The sequence below is a fragment of the Camelus bactrianus genome, chromosome 9 (genome assembly GCF_048773025.1).
Source record: "Camelus bactrianus isolate YW-2024 breed Bactrian camel chromosome 9, ASM4877302v1, whole genome shotgun sequence".
Taxonomy (NCBI): domain Eukaryota; kingdom Metazoa; phylum Chordata; class Mammalia; order Artiodactyla; family Camelidae; genus Camelus; species Camelus bactrianus.
Window position 1 is genome coordinate 48,581,071 of NC_133547.1, and position 23,934 is coordinate 48,605,004.

At 36.2% G+C, this 23,934-nt stretch overlaps 1 protein-coding gene across 1 annotated transcript; it reads right to left on the reverse strand.

Moving 5' to 3' along the window:
* Positions 1 to 1,488: 1,488 nt before the first annotated feature.
* Positions 1,489 to 23,076, reverse strand: SEC22B (SEC22 homolog B, vesicle trafficking protein). Its single transcript, XM_010967922.3, has 5 exons — positions 22,843 to 23,076; positions 16,374 to 16,483; positions 13,647 to 13,807; positions 11,868 to 12,014; positions 1,489 to 8,497 (listed from the first exon to the last, which is right to left on the reverse strand). The coding sequence occupies exons 1-5, from the start codon at positions 22,915 to 22,917 to the stop codon at positions 8,343 to 8,345; spliced, it is 648 nt and encodes a 215-aa protein (XP_010966224.1). The 5' UTR covers positions 22,918 to 23,076; the 3' UTR covers positions 1,489 to 8,342.
* Positions 23,077 to 23,934: the final 858 nt, after the last annotated feature.

Below are 23,934 nucleotides of genomic sequence, written 5' to 3' on the forward strand. Positions count from 1 at the left end.
ATCAGCCTCACACTAACATGTATGAGAACACCTCATATGCTATTAAGAACTGCTCAAAATAAAAAAGATCAGTTTAAATGTTAGCTGCTGATGTTCTTAGAGGCATCTAAGGATATTTTAAAACAAATTTAAATACTGAAAGAATAAGAAAGATTAGATACAGATTACATTTGCTCCAATGACAAAGACACACCCTATGACAGAATTTAGACACTGTTGGAAATCATACTTTGGACTTAACCAATTATCTTAAATGGAAAGAATCAGGTGTGAACATCTTACTTTCCTCTTATCCAAAATATTTTAATTAAAAAGCCGGTGCTATATGAGATCTAAAAATTTGGAGTTAAATGGGAAAAAAAAGCATGGCTAGGGGTTTCTGGTTACACAGGTCAAATCATTAAAATGAGATTAAAGAAACAGCCCCAATTATTTTCTTCAGAGGATACAGAAAAGGAAAATATTTGAAATGAGTGAATGTTTGTTAAGGCATTTATAATAATGGCATTTGCCTCATCTGTCACCTAAAGACCATCATTTTTAAAGTCTGTTGGTCTCTTTACAGTACATTTTCCTCTCAAGGAAACACTACTTTACTTTGAGGAAGTGGCAAAGAGCCCTCGGATTGGAGTTTTGCTGCCCTCTTCTGGGAGCACTGTCATGGCCTGAGGAATGGACTGTGCTCTAGGATCCTAAATACTGCAGCATAACCAGACCAGGATACTGCCCCACTGAGAGTAAAATAAATTACGGAACTGGGTTGTTAGTTTTCAGAGGAATAGGCAGGATTGCACTGGTCACAAATACTTTTCTTGAACAGTTAGAATTGTAGTAATAATAGTGATAAAGTGTAGGATTTTTAGGTGGCCTCACAGTTTATAAAGCCCTGAAAACCATTACTGCATTTTTACCTCCTTTTATACTCAAATAGTCCAAGAGCAGATATCATTCCCATTTTTCAACTATGGGAAACTAAGGTACATGGTGCCTCTTTGGGAAAAGAATTTACCCAAAGTCCTACAGCTGCAGGGCGGTGAGGTGGTCAGAAGCCAAGTCTCCTGACTCCTGGCTTAGTATTTTCTACGCTTTCAGCTCCACAGACCACTGCTGCGTGTGATGTAATTTGTCTCTGTTGCAGTTTCATGTAAATCTCTATCGTTCAGCAATTTTACATTATATTAGTGTTCACCTAATTAACAAAAATAAATATGCTGCTTTGTATATGATTCTAGCAAGGCTACAGTTATTGTAGCAAAAACAACAAAAAAAAGAAATATATCTATGTAAATACCACCAGCAAGTGGATGGGCTATAGCAGAACTTCTTAAACTTTTGTTTGAAAGTTCTTTAGTGTCTTTTTTCTTTTTAAAGAAGCTTTAGCAAGCAACGTTTTGTAATACTAAGTCCCAGCTCTGCCTCTGGGCAAAATGGAGTTTGAGAAAGATGGGAGAGTAGAGTATAAAGATGGAAAAAATCAAGAAAAGCCAATTTGCAAGTCAAGTTACTTTTATTCTAGAGTTGAGTGTGCAAAAACACACTCAGAATATCAATGCAAATGGACAAAGGCATACAAAAAGATATGATCTCCAGTCCTTACTACCTCCCCCTGCGGCCCAATTCAAAAAACTTCATTGCCCACCAACACCATTTGCAAAGGAACCCTTAGAAGTCTGGCAGGTGCAAACTGCCATCAGTTGGTCAAAACTAACCCTTAAACCAGTTTCTTAACTTTAGCATGGTAAAACATGTCGCACTTTATATGGCATATTGGTCAAGGTATTTATCCCTGAACTGGAGTCACCTTTTCAAATGACAAATCGGTAAAGAGTTATGTGACATGAAAAGCTCATTTAATATTATCCACACAACATAAAAGCAACCATAGGCTCTGTGGTCTACTGAAAATTTCCAGACTGAGATCTGCCAGTCTGACTCTTTTGCCTTCTCTTCAAGTCTAATTGGACTCCATGCTTTAATTTCCTCTCCCTCTTCACCATTGTACCTTTCAATTGTTTCTGCCCTAGGGAACCAATTTCATTTGCTATTGTCCTCTTTCCTCTTCTTCCCCAGTGTGTTCGCTATATATAGACAGAAACTTCTGGTGGTGCCTTTCTTTTGTTCTGACTTCTTTTTAATATGCCTCTTTCCTTTCCAACTCCCTTATTAGGCCTATACCATTCTACCCCACTTTGTTTGCTTCTTTCATTCAAATTACATGTATATCCATGACTTAAAGAACAGCCCAGTTCCAGAAAGCTTGTACATACATTTTTCTAATTCAATGTCCTCATTCTGCAATTATTTGCTGAGTACCTCCAACAAGTCAGCCATTGTACTGAGTGCCAAGGATTCAAAGACACGTGAGTATCAATTGGTCTCTACCTTAAGGACCTCACACAGTATAGCCCAGGAGACAAGTATACACCGACTGCTATTTTAAATTGGCAGGTTCTGTGCTAGAAATCTGGCACGTTGCTATGGGAGGATGAAACCACAACCTCTCCCAGGTTGATAGGAAGGAGGATGTGAGAATGGTAGAAAGGCTTTACAAAGGAGGTGTTAGAGCTGGGTCTTTGAAAGATGAGCAGAACCTTGGGTTGAAAACAAAAAGGAAAGGGGTAAGATACACACAGAAAAAATGTTCTGGAGAGAAAGCACCAATGAGACAAGCAAGGCTGAAGGTAAAGAGGCCACTTGACTGGTTAGACAAGGCAAGAGAATTTGGTGTGGCTGAAACAAAAGAGGTGCTGGGGAGTAGCAGATGAGTCTGGAATGACACAACATGGTCAGACTGTGGAAGGCAGACATGTGACCTTTTATTCTGTAGGAAATGGGCGTGTGATTAAAGAAAATTTTTGGTATTAAAATGGTAGTAAGTGGGGAGGGCACAGCTTAGTGATAGTGTGTGCTTAGCATGCATGAGGTCCTGGGTTCAATCCCCACTACCTCCATTAAAATAAGTAAATAAATAAAACTAATTACCTCCCCCCACAAAACAAGCAAACAAAAAATGGCAGTAGTACTGGGTTAAAAGAGGAACATGTGTTAAGGAAATTAGTAAGGGTACTGCAAGAGTCCAACTCAAAGTTAATGAAATGTCAGTGCTTAAGACAAACACATCCACATCATAATTTAGGAATAAACACTATGTTGAGAGATGCGAGGAAAAAAACAGAAATCAAATTGCAATTCATGATGGGGAGGGCACTAGCTCAGTGGTAGGGTGCATGCCTAGCATGCAACAGTCCTGGATTCAATCCCCAGGACCCTCTGTTCAAAAAAAAAAAAAAAGCAATCCATGACTTGTAGCTCAGGTAAAGCCATGGCAAGTGATGTCTAGAATTAGGAACTTTTTAGGTTCTACCTCTGAGGGTAATGGAATGAAGATAATAAGATGTTTTGGGTGCACTGAAATATTTACAGGATATTCAAACACAGATATCTAACAAGCAGCAAAAAAATTGGTCTGGACCTCAAGTTTGAGGATAGACAGGTATATTTGGAGCTTTCAGTAATACAAGTGATAACTGAAGCCCTGAATATAGAAGACATACTAGAGGAGCTTGTTCTTAAAAACTTCTTGCAATGCTTGAAATATTTTCTAAAAGGACTCCTTAAAGCAGGGGCATATCTGCATTGACTGATAAGAGATTAGAGTATATTATAAAATCAATAGAAGGTAAGATAAATTAAGATCTAAAAATAATGAGTAAATATAACAGTTGATTTTAAGGCTCTCTCTAGCTTACAGAAGCAAAGCTGTAGCATTATATTAAAGCAAGTAAAAAAGCATCTAGAGAAATTAAGTAAAAAGGAAAGCGATAAAAGAAGTGTGGGGAAAAGTGGGGACAGGGAGAGAATGGGCAAAAGGACATAGGGAAAGGGAGAGATTTATTTTTAAAAATCATTTTGTTAAACCTTAAGTGAATCAGTTGTAGAAAAATGTTGAATTAACATTGAGATCAAATATAAAAGGAGCAAATAAAATAAGATTACAAACCAAGAATTAGAAAAGGCAAACAAGAACTCAAGAGAAAAACGTATTAAAAAATGAATACAGGGAGAAATGACAGAGAAGTAAATTAAAAAGAGTAATAATAAAATGAAATTGTTTTGAAAAATTAATTTCTCCAAAAATAAAAAAAAGCAAACTAATAACTTGATAGGACAAAGTGAAATGTCAGTGCTTAAGACAAACACATCTACACCATAATTTAGGAATAAACAGTATGTGTAGGTGTCTAGCAGTCCTGGATTTGAACCTAAATACTTCAACTTGCTATGTGACCTTGGGAAAGCTGGGAAAAGTTATGAGGACTGTAACAATACATATAAAACGTCTAATACACACACTCAATTAATGAAGGTTATGGGAGAAAAAAATTAGTCCAGTCTTGATTAGTATATGGAAGTCAAATTTCCAACAATTTTTCTAAACTAAAAAATGGATTCAGTCATAGCACTTGAAATAAACTTTTATTAGAACGGAGTGGTTAAATTGCTCAAGATAGTTTTGTACTGTTGGGTCAACCCTGTCTGTAATGATTAAGAATAGAATGTGAGACTCAGTTTGCCCATTCTATCCTAACCTGTGTCACACATGCTACAAATTTTCTTAGGGGATCTTAAAGTACAAGCTATTTGGTCCAAATGGTTAATGTGCAATTAATAGTAACATCTTTACAACCACAGCTCTTTGCCTTTATGCTGAGTTGACTGAAAGGACAACTAGATGGGGCTCTCAGTTCTGCTAAATACACTAACCAAAAGCCTCATGAAAGTTCCCAATAAGATGGGAATTTAAATTATGAAATGTTTTATTTATACATGTATTATTAAATACTGCGTGTGCAGCAATGATTATCCATTTGCCCTCTTAACTTGCGTTTGCAAGACTTCCTCCTGATAAAAATAGAAAGTAAAAACTTTAAGATCCTTAAATTTGATTTTGAGGAACTAGACCAATTTTTTCTTTCTGTAAAACCAGGCCCAAAAGTATTTGATAGAAAAAAATTTTCACTTTTTGAAGGATGCACCTCTTCCACAAAATTAGTTAAATCTGTAGAATTTTTCCAATTCACCACAGCTGGACAGTTTTCAAGGCTTCTGAATTCTTACCTTTGAGTTCCACATCCTATATATCTGGAGTTCTTAGCTAGGGGATCATAACCACCAGGTCATGAACAGGCTTTGTGGAGTTCTTGAAAACCCCAACACAGTATGTGATACTTGGTATGCATGCACACACGAACACTGTTCTAGGGTAAAGGCACATACCTTTCATCAGATTTTTCAAAGGCTTCCCAAAAAGCTTAGGGACCGCCGCTAGGCATTTAAATGAACAGATGTACGTACAATGTGCCAAATGTTGCTATGTTAACATTTGTGAGGTTTCTTAATTAAAACGTTATGAAGGTCAGTGTCACGACCGAAAAAGCTACTTATAAGAGTAGTTTCACATCTTTACTTCCTAATGGTTCACACTCAAGCCACTGCAATCTGACTTGTGTCCCCACTTCTCTGGAATTATTCTAATTGTTAAATTTAAAATACGTTTTGTGATACTTATTTTATTTGACCTCTTAGTGGTACAGTATAGTGAAAAAAAACACAGATGCTGGAGCCAGACTGCCTAGGTTCAAATCTTAGTTCCATTACTTTCTAGCTCTGCAACTTTGGATAAATCACTTAACTCTTCTGAGCCTAAGAGCAGTAGTTTCTTCATTCACATGGTGTGAACAGGACTTCAAAATGTCAATGTGAGAATTAAGATGCACTCCTGACAAAGAAAGCATTATGTAAACATGAGATATTTGGTATCTGGAATCACTGCTTTCTTGCAAATCACTTGAAACCTGTCTTCCATGTCTCCCTCTACCTGTGATGGCTCCTTAGTTTCATCTCCCCACTTACAGGTTTATCCCTCTCTAACGTATCTTTTACACTATGGCCAGAATGATCATGTGGAACCATAAATCTGATGCCATCTCTTGCCACTGATGTTAGTGTAGTCTGAATGACTTGCACAACATTGTAGCAGTCTAGTTCTTCTTCCTCAAGTCTCAGTTGCCTACACTTACCCCATGAGTTAAGTGGAATCAAGCTAATTACAATCCTTCAAATGTGCCTCACTCTTTTAACCTATGACTGCACAAGCCATTGATTCTGTCTGGAATATCCCATTCTCCTTCTCTGACCACACTTCTTCCCACAAGTAAATTAGGTGTCCTTTCTTAATGTGCCCCCGATAAACCTGAATGGTATTTATCACATTGTATTTTAGATGCTTATCTGGTTGCTGATATATTCCATCCAGTCAGGTCTTCTCTCCCTCTAATAAAAGAAGTAGGAGCCATATTATGACAGTCTTGTTCTCTCATTTTCTACCATCATAATCTTAAACTACTTTCTTAGCCCTTTATCATCCCCCACTCCCATCTCATTTCTTAATTAACCAAGTTTAGGTAGAAATGTACTGAGAAGAATATGTGCATGTAAATTAACTAGATAACAAAACTTCACATTGAAGGGAACATTCTATAAGTGTTTATTTCATTGCTGACCACTTGGTTGCAGCATGCAACTCTCAACAATGAGCTGCCAGTCTTCACTCCTCTAAAAGTACCAAATGCTATGGTACCACTACTTAGGTTTGCAGTCTTTCAAAGGCTTTTATGACCAGCATCATTAGTTAGGGACAAGCCTTTTAGGGACTTAAAAGCACTTATTTGCTATAAAAAGTAACTTCTTATTTCATGCACAATACTCCAATTGGCAGACATAGTTCTAGAATGGAAAGGAAAAAATTTTTATTCTACTTCTGTAAATTATCAGGAATAAAATAAGCATTTCTCCTTGCCTTGCTGTAAGGAAATAAGATTTTTTTCTCTCTGTCAGGAATCAGAACAGTAGCTTTGATGATCCTGAATTATAAAACCGCCTACTGATTAAAGTTCTTTCCAAAGATTTCAAGAAGTAAGAAGTTGGCTCAATTTCCTGTACAATTTAAAGAAATATTTGCAGTATGTGTAGGATTTTTAGGTTATATCATAGACCCTTGTGACAATATTTAAAAGGCCTAGTCTCCCCATTTAAAAAAATTCTACCTCAAAAGGTAAAAGGAAATCCCCATCATCCCTGAGCAAAGAGGGGAAAAATCATAGGTACTTTCATTTGCAAAGAGAATTTACTGTAAATGAGTTACCAATCTCTAGAATATCCTCAGAGAATTTCCATAACTGAAGCAAGTATGAGGTGCTCTCACTTTCTCAGATAAATGTATTTTAGTGGTTTGAGTAGTTGCTCTGCAAAAATTTAAATTTAATTAACTATGCAGTTGAACATTTTCCATTTTGAAATTTGAGAATATCCTGAGAGGATACTTATGGGACATGAAACTATTGGGCACAGAGGAATTCAAAAAATGTTAGCAAACTGGAGCAGAAGGAAGAGAGTGGGGAAGGTCACAGTAGAGAAAGTGAGAAAGGGGCAGGACAAAGCTGCAGTTATGAGCTGGCCTTTCTTTTCTCGAAGTCAGGGGTCTCTGGCTATCTGTATGGTATACTCACTCTTACATTAATATAAACCAGATGCTGAAAAACAAAATTAAGAAAGTCCCAAACCAATTTTAAGTCTTTTAAGGAGTAAATGACAGAAAACATCTTAGCTTCTTAATCAAGGAGTGCTATAATATAATCTCAAGGCATCTTAATATAATTCATATAACCCTAAAGCAATTGTGCAATAAGCAAAATGTCTTAAAAGGGAAACGACAAAGGTTAACTTCCTACAGGGGCCAACAGACAGGATCTTGCAGCACAGCAATTAACCTTCACATACTGGAGTCTTGTTTACAAAGCCATCAACAACTCAGATTCCTGAAAATCACAAATGTCACCAACAAAAGGAATGTTGATTAGATAGAGTCAAAAAACTTTCCGAAGGGCTGCCCTCTCTGAAGGGGTTTCAGACCGTTGCTAGCACAGGTTGGTTAAGCCAAATCTCACTGACGGCTCCACAGAGAATGAGAATGCCCCAGTCAGTGCTGTTTTAAAAATGTAAAACACTGCAAGGGGAAAAAGCAAAATAAACAGTCTACTGTTCCCTAACATATATGGCTTAGCACCCAGAGAAAGCCTCTGCCCCCAGAAGAGACTTTCTACCTAGGTTTAAGCTTCATTAAGTGAGGTGTAATCAATCATTTTCAGGACATGTCTTTTCTTGCAAGGTCTTTAGAGGCAGAAGTTCCATTTAGATTCTAATACACATCTCTGTGAGCTCAGCTTCCTGAAAACATACACCCGATGGGTTCTAGTTTCTTGCCCACGGCTGGATTCACTACTTCACAGCCACCAGAATCGCACATACACTATTAACATGATGAAAAATACAGCTACTGCTGCAAGCTTGGCGTAAGTGGAACGCATGTTCAAGTACTTCGCATCCTGGCGGTATTTCTTAGACAGACTGGACAAATTGTTAGCCTTCGAATCCAAAGCTGTCAAAGAGGAAAAAAGGAAAACATTAATCAGTCCCTGAAAGTATTTTATCAAATGTATTAAAGATATAAAAATAACCAAAATGAGTGGCACTATTTCAAACAACCATTAAGCTTAAATTATCATTTTTATTTTAAGGTTAAGGTTGCATATACTGATTAACTCATGATGCTAAAGCACTGTAAAATCTACAGTGCATTTTAAAATTATCAGATCAACTTATGTTCACATTCTTGAGGCTGTATAGTGAGGTGGTTAGGGGTGCAGGCTCTGGCCTCTTTGGTTCAAATCTCAGCTGCACCACTCATGTGACATTGGTCAACTCAGCCTCTCTAAGACCCAGCTTCTTTGTCTATGAAGTGGGGATAATCTAATAACAGTAACTGTATCATAGAATTATAGGTACATGAGCATAATGCCTGCATATGGTACACATTTGATAAATGTTAGCTAACAATTACCATCTTCATAATCTTTTAATGGTCTAATTCATATTCTCTCATATTTTGACAAATGATAATCCATGTAAGATAAAAGATGCAGGTAATCAGAAAATTGATTGAACCAGACACTGACTGTTAAGCTATATCTCAATGGTGACTGCTACCAAATTTCCAAGATTTCCCTCACAGTAAAGACTATGATTATGAAGATAAAGCTATCAGAAATTACACTTCAACATAGAAAAGTTGTATCATAACTAAAATACAAACACAGGTGCTAGAAACCCACCAGTATTTACTAAATGAAACTTTCTAAAATCTTCTGTAAATTTTCTTTTTCTATAAGGACATCTGTAATGTCATTATCTTCTTTTATTGTTAACTGATAGCCAGATAGACACACGCTAGACTGGACTAAAATAAATGGCATATTTTTAATAATAAAAACAAACTCAGTTTCGCATAAGTAAATTCTAATCGAACCTTTTACTTTAAAGTTTTGAAAAACTATTTTGCAATCTGAATTTGTTCTTCCTTGGAGAATGCTTTTGGAATATTTGGAGTTGCTTAATAGAGACTGGTTTTGATTGAGAAATGTGGCATTACTTAATAACACAGGCATGACAGCCACTTCCAAATTAGCAACTTGTCCTGTAGGAAAAGCACCTATCTAGTCATGAAAGAAAACAGTTAAGGGATGAGAAATAACCATAACAGTGCTGCACAGAATCTTTCTAGTCAGTCCACCAGAAAGTATAATCCATCAGACAGAGGTTTCTAGCTACTATTGTGTTTATTACTACATCCTCAGCATCTAGAACAGGATCTGGCATACAGCCAGCACATAATAAATAAATATTTGCTAAATGAATCTAAATCTGTCAAGAATAACTGGGCAGAGGAACAAATATTAGGTCATATGAAATAAGTAATAGTTACAAGAATTCCTTTTACACAGGAACATTTGGAAACACACTGTATCATAAAGCTAAAGCTATTGCTTGGAGAAGTCGTTTAGCAACTATTTATGTTATAAGCACCATGAGAAGTGCTAGAGGATACAATTACCACCCAAACATACATGATCTCTGTATCTCTGTCTAGAAGGGTAACCTACAGCTTAAAAGAAACAGGTATATTTAGGCAGTAAAGAGGGCATAATTTGATCATGCGGGAAGAACCCATAGGAATTACTCTTGGGTCTTAAATCCAAAGTAGACTAGCTCTAAAACTTTAAAACTTACAAAGAGAAGAAAGCATAAAAGATGGATTCTTATTATGAAGAAGGTTAAGGGGGAAGAAAACATTTCTTGAGGTGGGCTAGTCTTTTCACTGTCCTCCACATGTGCTCTGTTCAGATATGCTTCATCTTCTTCTGAAAACACCCACTTCACTCCTTCCTGATCTGTCAAAATTCAAGAAATCTTTCCTATTCACTTCACATTTATCTACTTCCATCTACATTTTTATAGCTCTTATTGTCTACATATTTATATAATGATTTAGAACTATCATTCACTGAACATAGATAAGAACTCCATAGGCCAACAAATTCTGCCAGGTACTAACACTGTAACTTTTAGTAAAGCTACTTAACTTTCCTGAGTCTTTGCTTCTTTATCTGTAAAACCAGTTTGATACTTACTCTCAAGTGCAATTACTCTAACGAATAAATAAGATACATGTAAAGTCCCCCTGCCATACTGTCTAGCACAAAGCAAGTGTTCAATTGATGTCTGTTCCCTTATACTGTCTATAAATTAGTTTTTTATCCCAGGTAGAACTTTTGAATGTGTTATAATGAAAATTTACGTAGACTCACTCACCCAAATTTGGTGTTTAAAGAGTGTGAAGCTATATGCTGGGACAACTGCTGACTACTAACATAAAGGTTAAAATCTGCAATTCATAATAAAGGAAAACTCATTTATTCTTGAATATGTAACAAGGCTGAATTCAAGAAATACACATTAAGGCATCTACTTGTGATTATTACTATGAGAGAAATAAAAGAAATACATGAAATAGATATGAAACACATAAATACTACCTTCAAAGGGTACATGTCCACATTAAACACTTAGGTAACATTTAAATACTAGGTGTATGAATATATATATATATGGTAAATTAGGTAAGTAAGTACACATACACACACCATTATGTGCTAAAAAACACTGTGTAGGTAAGTGCTTTAAGAATTTGAAGGACAAAAGAGACTAATGCTTTGTGGGCTATAAGGACCAGGAAAGGCTTCTTTGAAGAGGCAGTTCTTATCTAGATCTTAAAGAACAGGTCCAGGAGGTTGAGGAAGCTGACCTGGCTGAGGCAGAATGTTTGTGAACTAAGGAGACTGAGAAATGTTTGCAATCTCCTTATCTTTCATTACAGAGAACACAGGGCCTTGCACATTGCAAGTATTTAATTAATAATGACTGAATGAATGAAAAGTAAGCTGAGACCAGACTAGATCTTATCTTGAAGCCACAGGTTTAAAATTTTTTTCAGCACAGGAATGCCTTGATGAAAAAGGCTTTTTATAATGTTTGATCTGGCAGCAGTAGTCTCCCAAAGTGGCTACTCAGGATACCAATGCAATAAATCTTTTACAATTTCCTTTCATTCTTCTTTTCCTTTCCCTTAACTTATGTGTTTCTGTAAATATTTGTCTAATTTTGTAAACATCTTGGAAACAGTAATTGCTTCTGATATGGAACGAAACTTTAAACTTCCAACTCAAAAAAAACTAACCATGCTAGGGAAAAACATATCATATTGGAAGCTTGTAATGTAATCCATTTTTGAGAGATGAATTCTTAACAGTGCTAGATAGAAATCGGACAGCATAAAAGGTACACCAAATAAGCTGTCCTTGCCTATGGAATAAGAACCACTTCTTCACAAGACTTGTGTTGCTTTTAGATACCTGAGAGTGCTTCTCCTCGCTGTAACACTTCTTCAATATTGGCCACCATGATCCTCTGCACATCTTGTAATTCAGTGTTGATGGAGCCTAGGTTTCTCCGAGCACGACTGTCAATGTAGAGCTTCTTGGTTTTCTGAATGTATGTATCTAGAATGATGAAAAGTGACCATTAACAACTTCTTTCATGTCCATCCAAAGAAGTAAGAAAGAGCAACTTCTGAGTTTAGTCCTGAATCTGCAATTGTCCATGATTAACTAAGCTCTTGAATGAGTATCAGTGTGACAGGGAATTTCCCAAAATACCACTATAAAACTACAGTTTCATTCATATTTTGCCAATATCTGTGTATCTCAAAACTATAAAAAGAATGATCATTAAAGATTATATTTTCAACTTATGGCAAAAATCCTAAGATATGTGTACTGAATACCCTTCATTTGCCTCTTTAGATCTTCCTCTTCACCCTCTGCATCTGCTTTCTGCCTTGGGAAGCTGATCTACATGGACTGCATCAATGGGTTCCTTGCACTCTAGCTCCAGTTAGGTTCAGCCAATGGGGGAGCTCCAAGAGTAGGGAAGAAGAAGTGTGGATAGTGATGTCAAAGTATTTATTCCCCTAGCTCCTCCCTGAGAAGCCATCTTGGACTGGCAGCATCCTTCCACCAAAAGTTAGTGTTCCTCTCAAGTTAGCCTTCTCTATACACTTTCTCCTTCCCAGTTCCAGAAACTGCTCCTTTCTCTATCCACTCAGGCCTAGGATGATAACAATTACCATGTTACTGGTCTCAGGTTACTGTACCTTACAGTTCACCTATAACCCATTCATAGCTTTGTATATAATCCTTTAAGCTAATTTGAGTGTATCAACTATTTACTGGTGACCCTAATACAGCAGTCTTGTTTTTCCCTTGGATTTACTGGACTGCTATTGTCTACAAAAATATAAAACTTGAAAAAACAGACATTATAAAAATTAGCACTTGGAGAGTTTATAGTTATGAAACACTGGAATGCTTTGCTAAATTTTCTTTATTTCTAAAAAGCAAGAAAGTCTTATCTAGCAAACTTGAAACACTTCAGAAATTCAGAGATAGTAAAATCGATCTCTTTTTTAACTACAAATGTCAATGATGTAGTCTAATCATACTTGCTCTCACTTCCTCTACTTACACGACATTTCCTTTGATCTACTGCCATCAGATAATTTACCTGCTCTGATCAGTGATAAGCCTTTCTATAATTCTTGTACAAATATGGACACCCATGCTCACTACTTCTGCAGATAGCAAATGTTATCCCACAATACCATATATCTTCTAGTACTTTTTTTAAAATTAGAGGATCTTGTTCTACTAAAAGAAACAAAACACCATTCTTTCTGATTTCCAAATTCTGATCTCCATAAAATGAGTCATACTGTGAGTGTGTGAGGAGGGGTGAGGGGAGTGGGGGCAGGGTTGTGTTGGGGAAAGAACTCAGCTATGACATGTCAATGTAGATCTTTAGGTACAGTTTTTACTCGAATGAAAAACCAAACCAAATAACAAGAAAGAGCAAAGGGCAACAAGTTCTATGGGGAAAAGATCAAAAGACCAAAGAAAACTACTTATGAGAAAGAAGCCTCATTCATTCAAAAGGACAAAAGACACAGAATGCAAGAGGAGGCAGACTCTAAAACTTCAGTAAGTAAACATCAGAAAAAAAGGTGTCAAAATTATATCAATAGCTTCTCCATATTATCTAATCTCTTGACAAAGGGGTGAGGAGCAAAAACTTACCAAACTCAATAAAGGAATAGGGTCTAGACACAGTCGGCACCTTCTTCCCATGCTGTTCATCAAACTCTGAATGCAAATCTTCTAGGTAGGCAAAAGCCAACTTCTTAGGGAAGGCAGCTTCACACAAAACCAAATAACACACCCCCTGTTCAATAATGTAGCTGAAGAAATAAAAAAGCAAGAAAAAGTCATTTATAGATTAACAATACCTCCAACAATTTGAAACAGACTCTCAGTGCCATACAAACTTTTGAAAATATTCCGGCATAAACCCTTTGAGACTAACTAAATCAGAAAGTCAATTTCAAACCACAAATCATTGGAATCAGAAAGCAAACATCTTCCCATTATTAGAAGTACATTCCAAAAGGAGTATTCAGACATGTTTCTTCATTACATAATTCTTCAACTAAAATATGTTAACACCTAAGACTTTTTCTTGAAAGCTCGGAGTTGTGACTCCATCCACCCTTTGATTATGTATGGTAAACAAGTGCATACATATTTAAACTTCTTCCAGCTATTAAAAAAAAACAGTGGAACTGGAAATTTTTGTGGACACTTAAAAGTTGGAAGTTAATGCCACAGTATTTACTAGGTACAGAAAATAACAACCTCAGGACTAATAATATTCCCTAATTTCCAGGGGAGGAGAACTCTATCAGCTGGAAACTATTCAGTAACAGAACTGATTCCTCTTCGGAGACTGAGCTCGCTGGCACTCTGGAAGGGGCTATATGACTACATGTCTGATATTTTAGGAAGGGGGTTGGGCTACTTCGTGGTTTTCAAATGTCTTTTTATTCATAATATTCTTTATTCCAGCAAACTTATATTCAGAAGACCAGTAAGTACAGCAAATAAAATGAGAAGTTCTTTCATTTAAGTAGCAGTTTAAGGGCCCAGAGCATTACACATACCCCCATGCCTGTCCTTTCTATGTGGCTCTCAAGACATCTTAGGATCCCACAGAGCATGGTTTATAGTCTATTATATGATCTCTCAGACCCTTGAAATAAAACTAATAATATTACTATCCTATTTCTTGCTTGGGCACCTAAATTAACTGGTCTCCTTGCCTTCAGTCTCAACCATCTTCTAAGCCATTAGCTTTATTCCTAAAAAGTAAATACGACCATATTACCCTGCTTAAAAACTCTAGAAGTTCCCTAACACCTATACAATAAAATCATACTCCCTGGTATAGTGTGTGTAGCCCTCCAAAACCGCAGGCCGCTCTCCATCACGTACGCTAACACATCAAATGACATGCTGTCTCCAACAAGCTAGGTTCTTCCACATCCTCATGATCTACTGCTTATACTGTTTTTTTCCTAACTATACTATTCTTTTATGTACCTAGAGAAACCTTGTTCATTTTCATATGCTCAATTCTAATTTTTCTGTGAAATTTCTCTGTATTCTCCCCTCCTCTGTCCCCTTTTCTCAAACTTACTCTCTATAAGTAAGAATTTATTGCTTCCTTCTCTCTGCTCCTAAAGTATTTCATTTATATCCCAATACAGCACTTCTTGCCCTAACATATTATAGTATAGTTGTTTATGTGTCTGTCTCTGCTAATAAAAGGATAAGCTATGGACGTTAAAGGCAAGACTTAATTCATCGCCTGGCAAAGAATAAATCTTTAATAAATAGCTCTTGGATGGAAATAAAGGAAGAGATGAGATTATAAAAAATCCTAGAAGAAACTGGCAGAAGAAAATATCTTCAATTCCGTGAGATCTTTCCTAGGTCTTCTGTCTCAACCCATGGTAGAGATAAAAATACTATATAACTAAATGCCTCTAATATTTTTTGATGTTGAAATAGCTTATGAAACTTAATATCCACTACTTTCTTAACCAATAGTCCAGGGTTTTGGTTTGATTTTGATTTTGTATACTTGTTTTTGATATGTAGAGGGGTTTTTTTTTTTTTTCCTTTTAAATTAAACACAGCAGCTCCTCCCAGGTCTGTATTATCTTGGTATCTGAGTTCCTAAAATAGTAAGGATTATTTAGCTTATCCTTTCTTATTTTCCTCTGATCGTCTTGTCCTCTCTTTTCTTTTTTAATCCTTCCTGTTTTAGCACCTTCAACTGGACATGTATTAAACACTTAACATCAATTATTTATAGATAATTTGAACTACAATAGTCCCTTCAATCTCTCTCAGCTGTATGCATTATATCCACTGATTAGATGCTCTTAAACTATCTTTTATAATTTTCTTTTTTCTGAATAATAACTAATACTTGTTGACTATTCTCTGTGTGCTAGGCAAGTTGTTCGGGGATATACACAAATTCCTTCATAATCCTCACAAAACTATAATTATTTTCCCTATTTCATAGAGGAAACTGAGGCCTAGAGAAGCATATATGAGTTGTTCAAGGTTATACTGTCAGTAGATGTTTGAGCAAGGTTACTAATATACATGAGTCTGGCTCCAAGAAGCCCCCAAACCAACAATTATCTATTACTGCATGATGGGTACAGCTTTTACTAGACACAGGATAACAGGCTGAATTATTGTTTGCAAATTGAATAAAGAAACCAAGATTTCAATTTTGCAGAATTAGAGCCAGGAAGGTTGCTTTCAAGGAAAGACTATATTTTTAAAGTTACCTTTACTTAAAAAAAAAAAGTTACCATTCTTATCAGGTGTTATTTGTATTTACTGTATTTCATGCTTAAATGATCACAAAGAAATCAGGATTATACTCACTGAAAAGTCATGGCACCAGCTTCCAAGGTGCATCTGGTAGGGGACTGTTCATTCAACTTTTTAAAGAGTTGCTTAGCCTGACTCTGGTACTGCTGAAGGTCCCGGCCAGACTGAAAGAAGACACTTCCATTTAAAAAATTTCCACAAAAAAAGCAGTATCAATTAGTGAGAAGTATCATATTTTGAGGACATTATGTGAATAAGGTCAATCATTTATAGGTTAATAAGATTCATTTTAACAAAATAAAAACGGCTTACTTTTAGAGAAAAAAGAAGACCAAATCCCTAGTTTTTTGACAAAACCACATTAGTTATTTGCTATAAAGCAAAAGTGTATTCTCCAACTACATTTAAGGCACTGTTTCAATCCAGTGTTCTTCCCACTATTAGGTCAGTGCCCTCCTCCTAACCCATTTCCCTTGCGTAGTTACTGGTACAGAACTGCACAACCTGTTCTACACTTAGGGGGAAATCCTGGGAACAACAGACTGATGAATCTCAATTTTATGCTGAAATATCAAGCAAAATCTTCCACAAAGTATTACAGTATTGAGCATGTAAGCCAAACTAAATGTGTACACCTATGACTACAAATTATTATGAATCCTATAACTGTAACTAAGTAAAAATAAACAAGATTAAGGACAAAGATGAAAAGTCAAATATACTTTGCTAGATAAATCTATTGGTTCCCAAGTTTGGAAAGCAAAAGTCTGGATAGCAAGGGATATGTTCATAAAAAAAATGAAAATAGTAATATTCAGATGACAGAATTACAGGCAATATTTTCCTGAAAAATTTCTAAATGATTTTTTAAATTTTTTTAAAAGAGGGGGGAAAAGTCTAGTGGGGAAAATAGCAATGTCATTTCAAAAGGAGAAAATCATACCTCAATAATTCACTATATCCAAACAGAAAAGAAATGCGTGAAGAATGGGAAGCAAATACACATTATTTATTCATCCACATACTGGGGAAAACAAACAACTTTGCCATGTGATGGGAAAGAATTATTTTATTTTGGATTATTTATTTTGAATTGAAAGACTTAACACAGTCTATCCTTGGCAGACATTTAATAACCAAATGTTTAAATAGAAAAGTGTTTATACAAGGTTCTCCCAGAGATTGGACCTAAGGCCTAACTATAAGAAAGTACAAAGTGAAATCTTAAAATTCCAGATAGTGAACCACTGAGCTCAGAGTTAAAACAAGGAAGCAATGATAAAATTGTCTAAGTGGAAGATAAACAGATGTACAAGTACAGTATTCTAAGCTGCATTTAAAAGAGTGAACTGGAAATGCAAATCAGAGGCACAGTGAAATACCACCTCACCCCTGTTAGAACAGCTATCATCAAAACGACAAGAAATAACAAGTGTTGGTGAAAACGTGGAGAAGAGGGAACCCTTGTGCACTGTTGGTAGGAATGTAAATTGGTGCAGCCACTATGGAAACCAGTATGGAGGTTCCTCAAAAATGAAAAACAGAATTACCACATGATCCAGGAATTCCACTTGTGGGTATTTATCCAAAGAAAATGAAAACACTAATTTAAAAAGATATATGCATGCCCATGTTCACTGCAGCATTATTTACAATAGCCAAGATATGGAAATAACCTAAGTGTTCCTCAATAGATGAATGCATAAAGAAGATGTGGTGTATATACACAATGGAACACTATTCAGCCATTTAAAAAGAATGGAATACTGCCCAAAAAACAAGCTCATAGACAGAGAAGAGATTGGTGATTGCCAGAGGGGTAGTGGGTGAGGTGGTGGGCAAAACAGGTGAAGGGAGTCAAAAAGTACAAACTTCCAATTATAAAACAAGTCATGGGGATAGTTAATAATACTGTATTGCATATTTGAAAGTTCCTAGGAAAGTAAATCTTAAATGTCATTAGAAGAAAACAAAATTTTTCATAACTTTTTTCTCATGACGAAGGGTAACTAAACTCATTGTGGTGATCACTTCACAGTATATACCAATATCAAATTATTATGTTGCACACCTGAACCAAACATAATGTTATATGTCAGTTATAACTCAAAATTTTAAAAATAAGATAAAATAGATAAATGGTGAACTGGAAATTTCAACATAAATAAGGAAGTAAGCATGAGGTGAACCAGGGGAGTTAGACAGAAACACTAGAGGTATCAATTTGTAGTTTGTTTTTATGGCAATGATTTGCTATAAGGCTGTTCACTTGAGAAATATTCCTACATTAACATGTATACATATACAGTTATATATTAACAATGCTTTGTAATAATTAACATTATAATATACATTAACACTATTATACTAAACAATATTGCTATATATATTGTTTTCCTCATGACTGGCCAGCCAGTCAGGGAGAGTGAATACCATCACATGCTGTGAACTAATGCACAATATCCTATGTTCCTAAATTTCAATGGTACTTGTCAATCTATTTGCTTCACCAGTGCCATTATGTGGCATTCTGAAGATATCTGATCCCACAACAGTAGATAAAAGGGATGCAAATAAAGTTGGAAAGGCTACTAAAATGCCGAGAAGTAATACCAACATAGATCAATGACTTTCACCTTGGTCGCACGCTAGAATCACCTGGAAATCTTAAAAAAGCTACTTCTGCTCAATCTCCATCCCAAATCAATTAAACCAGTGTCTCAGAGGTGGAACTCAGACACTGGTATTTGTAAAATAACCACAACCATACATGTTAAATATGTTTTTTGACAGCTAAAGGCAGGTAAGCACTTTAAAGCAACTAGCTAAATAAATGGCAAATAAAAAAGAAATTCTTATTATTTATATAATGAAATACTATAGAGCCATTAAAATGATGCTATATAATATTTAATGATATGAGAAGATATTTATTATTCACTAAGTGAAAAATATTAGGTGGAACAGTCTTGCAGTATTACCTATTATTTAATTTTACACACACACATAGATTAAGGCTATACATCAAATGGATGTAATTTAAATTGGGATTATAGGATTATAGGTAATAATCACCATTAACTTTTTGGTTCTTTTGTTTGAATACATTTTACTGAATTTCCTACAATAATCACAAGTTAATTTTATAATGGGAAAAATTATTCATTCATCCATTCCTATTTATTGCATATTTGCACCCCTATAGTATTAGGACTTGGGGCCAATAAAGGGAGGGGAGGATTTGAACCCAGGCAGTCCAGCTCTAGCCCCTGCTCCTAGGCATGATATACCACCTCTGCAATGAAAACTGCTTCAGTGAAGGTAGATCCACCTAAGTGACATCTTAACTATTTAATATGAAATCTAATTCATAGGAAATGCTCAAGAAACCATATGGCAGCTCTGATCCAGATCTCACAAAACAATATAATCACTGCTTTACAGATAAACCCAAGGTTTGCTTTCAAGATTACAGTCACAAAAAGCCCACAGTCAGCGAGCCTATCTAAAAATAGTCAGATTAGATGTCCTAATTCTGTTTTCTACTTCATCTAGAACAGGCTTGATGAAACCTGTACACAGTATAATGGAAAGACAGCTGTTAGTAATCCAGTAATGAAGTGGACGTGAATGTCTGCACAAATTCTGAAACTAATTTGAGGTCATTCAACAGTATATTTAGGATTTGGTTCTGTATATAAAATGCAAGAGGTACATGGTAGTAATTTGCCACACAACCACAATACTTTTTATTGCTGTCACCTATGACTGCTGAACAAGTAATTGTATCAAATGCCATCTTTTGCCTTTATAAAAATGTTTAACTAAGCTCTTATTTTTAAATCCCTGTTGAACTGAACAGATCAAAGGCCAGTGGCACCAAGAACCAACCATTTTCCTCTAAAAGCAGTAACAGTCAGGTGATTAATCAACCCTCAATGATTGGGAAGTGTGGCAGTTTAACCATACAGGAGACTATCTGCTTCTTGGAGTTCCCTGCTGTGTATTCAGTTACATCTAACACCCTCTTCAAGTCCAGAGTCTGGGCAAAATGAAAGAGAAGAGAAAATGGTTCATTTTGAGGTAGAACAGAAAGGTAGATGAAGAAATTGCAAACATCTCAAAAGGAGAAATATATCAGAAAGGAAGAAATAGAGTATCAGTCAGAGAGTTCAGGTCTGAAAAGAAAAGTTCATCTTTCTGCCTGCTGTAGGCCTACATTTCTAGTTAAAGCACAGAGGGAAACAGTGCATAATATACACTGTATCTTTTTTTTTTTTAACTCTCTATTGTATTATTTGAATAATTATTTATCCCCAGTAAAAAGATAGTTTGCACAGAGACTAGCCATCTAGTACCTACCTAAAATATGATATCTATTGTCAGTGTAAATAACTGAAAATATACATTGAATTATTTAACCTGGACAATTAAGGTACTTAACTATAAAAGATATCCATTTCTTAAAAAGTTACTTCTGGACTCCTAAGAAGTAAATAATTATTAAATTGTCTTAGAACAAGGCAGTAAAGGGTAGTGGTTAGGTACTAAGGCTCTACAATCAGACAGATATTGATTAAAAAGAACAAACTAGTGGTTACCAGTGGGGAGAGGGGAGGGAAGAGGGGCAAGACAGGGGTAGGGGATTAAGAAGTACAAACTATTATGTATAAAATAAATAAGCTACAAGGATAAGCACAGGGAATATACTCATTATTACTATAAATGGAGTAATAACTTTTAAAAATTGTGAATGTACCAGAAACATGTAATACTGTGACTCAGCTATACCTCAATTTAAAAAAAAAATTTTTAAACCAAAACAGCGGTTCTCAACCAAGAGTGGTTTTGTCCCCCCTCCCCCGGGATGACATGCAGCAATGTCAGGAAATACTTTTGGCTTTCACAACTGGAGGATGGGTAGTGGTAGTGTATTGGCATATTAGGTGCAGAGGCCAGGGATACTGCTAGACATCCTACAGTGCACAGGACAGTTTTCCCACAAGAATTATCCATCCCAAAATGTCAACAGTGCTGAAGTTAAAAAAAACCTGATGACAGAAATATAGAATCACTATGTTGTGCACCAGGAACAAACATAGTGGTTGTAGGTTAATTATACTTCAATTTATTAGAAGGAAGGAAGGAAAGGAAGGAGGAAGGAAGAAAGATGGCCAGGGAGGGAGCCTGATGAAAATTCGGCTATGCTGCTTATTAGCTGTGTGACTTTAAGCAAGAGACCTATCCTCTTAGCTTCAGAGCTTCCTTATCTATAAGTGGGGATAATAATAGTACCTATCATAATGGCTGGTATGAAGACTGAATGAAATCATGCATTTAACAGGCTTAGCACAGGGGTTGGTATGTAGTAGGCACTCTATAAATGTTCTGTATACTATTATAATAGTAAAAATAAGTCACAGATTCATATTTTTGCAGATATTAAAAGTTGAGGAAATAGTTTATCTTTCAAAGTCAAAATTCCTAAAGGAAATCACTATGGAATTACAATCACAATAATACTTCTGTGTAAAATACCTTTCCTTGTCAATTAAAGCAACCCATCTTGGTAGACTGATACCTAATTAGGAATTAAATTAGGAAACACACAGTAATATATCAACTAATTTTTTCAATAAAGTATCAAGGCAGAGAATAAGGGCCTACTGATATTAAGCAGACTTTCAAATCCACTTTGTATTCTTTGCCCACATTGGAATTCAAAGCAATAGATGGAAAATTGAACAGATTTCTGCCCCACTGGGAAAAATATTTCTTAGTGAAACTACATATCCTTCAAGGAAAATTTCCCCACAGCATCTCCACGGCTTTATGCTGTTGTTGTAAAAGCTCTGGGAAACACAAAGATGACTAAGACTTGTCATTTGTCTGCTAGAAAACTCAGTTAATTGAAAGACAAAGAAAAATGGTAAAATAAGGTACAAAGCATCATAGGAATATAACACAGGAGTCACAGTCCCAAAAACAGGACTTTAGTAAGGCTTAGTGAGGGTGGAAATTGGGCATAACTTTGAAAGAAAGGGCTGTACTGAACTTCAAACTGGTGCATATATGTGGCAATATTACCTAATCTACTTTCAATAGATGTCAGCAAGCTAGGTCAAGGATCAGGTGCTGCAGTAAAAGGAGTTAGTAAAAGAATTTAGGAGCTGATTTTTCCCAGGACCTGTCAGCCTTATTAGCAGCAAAGTATTAGAAATCCTGAATTTTAACAAAGTCCCTAAAGAATTGCATAATACTGGATGATCACAATCCGGAACCTATCCCTTCTCCAGAGCATTTTTCTAAGGAGAAACAGGTAACACAAAAATCTACCTCCGCCTTCGGGTAAATTTTCTTATAACAGGCAAGTCTCTCCACTGCCAAAAAAGAAAAAAACACTTTACAGGGGTCAGGAATGCCTAGGAGGCCGCAAGGGTCTCCCGCGTCCTAAGACGGAATCCGGTGCGAAAAACACAGCTCTCTAGCAGGAACCTGGGGTCGCGGAGATGTAGCGGCTCACCTGTTCGTCCTCCTGCATCGAGGCGGCCAATGGGAGTCCGTCCGCCACTCGGGCGATCATCGTGAGCAACACCATCTTCACAGGCTACAGAGACCCAACACTGGCCCGGACGGCCGTAGGTGTAGCCTTGATTTGCTCCGCCGCGACAACAGTTAGCCCTCTACCTTAGCTCCCGAAGACCAGCTGCTGGCGTCTCCGCTTCCCGCTGAGGTGGCCGGAAACAAGCTCCAGAGCTCTCCACTACCGGTCCCCAGAATTGTCTTCCCACCGAGAACCACAACTACTGAAACACTAGTTCCGCCGTCTCCCCTTCCACCTTCAGAAACTTTCAAGGTTCCGCTCACTTTTCTGGATTTCCAGCTTTGAATAAAAAAATCAAGGGGGCGTGGCACGCAAACTGAAATAGAATTTTCTAGTTTCTGATACTTAAATTTGGGGAGAGGGCTGGGAAGGAGGATAAGAGTTAATGGGTACTTAGATGAAGGGTATGTGAAAAAACTAAAGTCAGGCTATATATTTTCATATTTAATTTTATAATTATAATATATATAACTTTCTAAATTATATATCCTATTCAGGATATTTTCTGGATTTGTATATTTCTAGGCAGAAATGTTTGTCTGTTTGTGTGTGGATATGTGTGTGTTTTGGGGGGGGTGCTTGTTTGTTTATGCTGTATCCGCAGCATAATAGTTGAATAGTTTCTGGTGAAAAATATTCATCGTATGTGTGAATAAATGGACAAGTACAGGACTTCAGACACCACCTAGATCAGTTACCCTTGCATAAGCTGGGATCTTTGCTGTATCTATCATGGGTAGTGGGACAGACTTGCAAAACTTTCAGTTACTGTGCATTCGCTCTCTATTGGAGCAACCTCTGGACAATTCCACTTGAGGAAGTGTTACCATCTCCCTTTTCTTTGGTGTCCCTATCTCTAAACTGAAGATATGATCTGCCTCTCAGAATTTTTGTGATTATTTATCAAGAAAATGCAGGTGCTCACATTTTGTAAACTAAAAAAGAAGTTATACAAGTGTTGTATTTTATTACTTTTATTAATAACTACATCTTATTAAGTGCTAATTGGTG

What these genes read in the sequence shown, in the direction of transcription:
- SEC22B (XM_010967922.3), bottom strand. Translation starts at nt 22,917, where the DNA reads ATGGTGTTGCTCACGATGATCGCCCGAGTGGCGGACGGACTCCCATTG. An exon ending in CGATGCAGGAGGACGAACAG is followed by an intron (nt 16,484 to 22,842) that starts GTGAGCCGCTAC and finishes GTCTTCTTTCAG; the next exon opens with TCTGGCCGGGACCTTCAGCA. An exon ending in GCGAGGAGAAGCACTCTCAG is followed by an intron (nt 8,498 to 11,867) that starts GTATCTAAAAGC and finishes CCTCTTTGACAG; the next exon opens with CTTTGGATTCGAAGGCTAAC.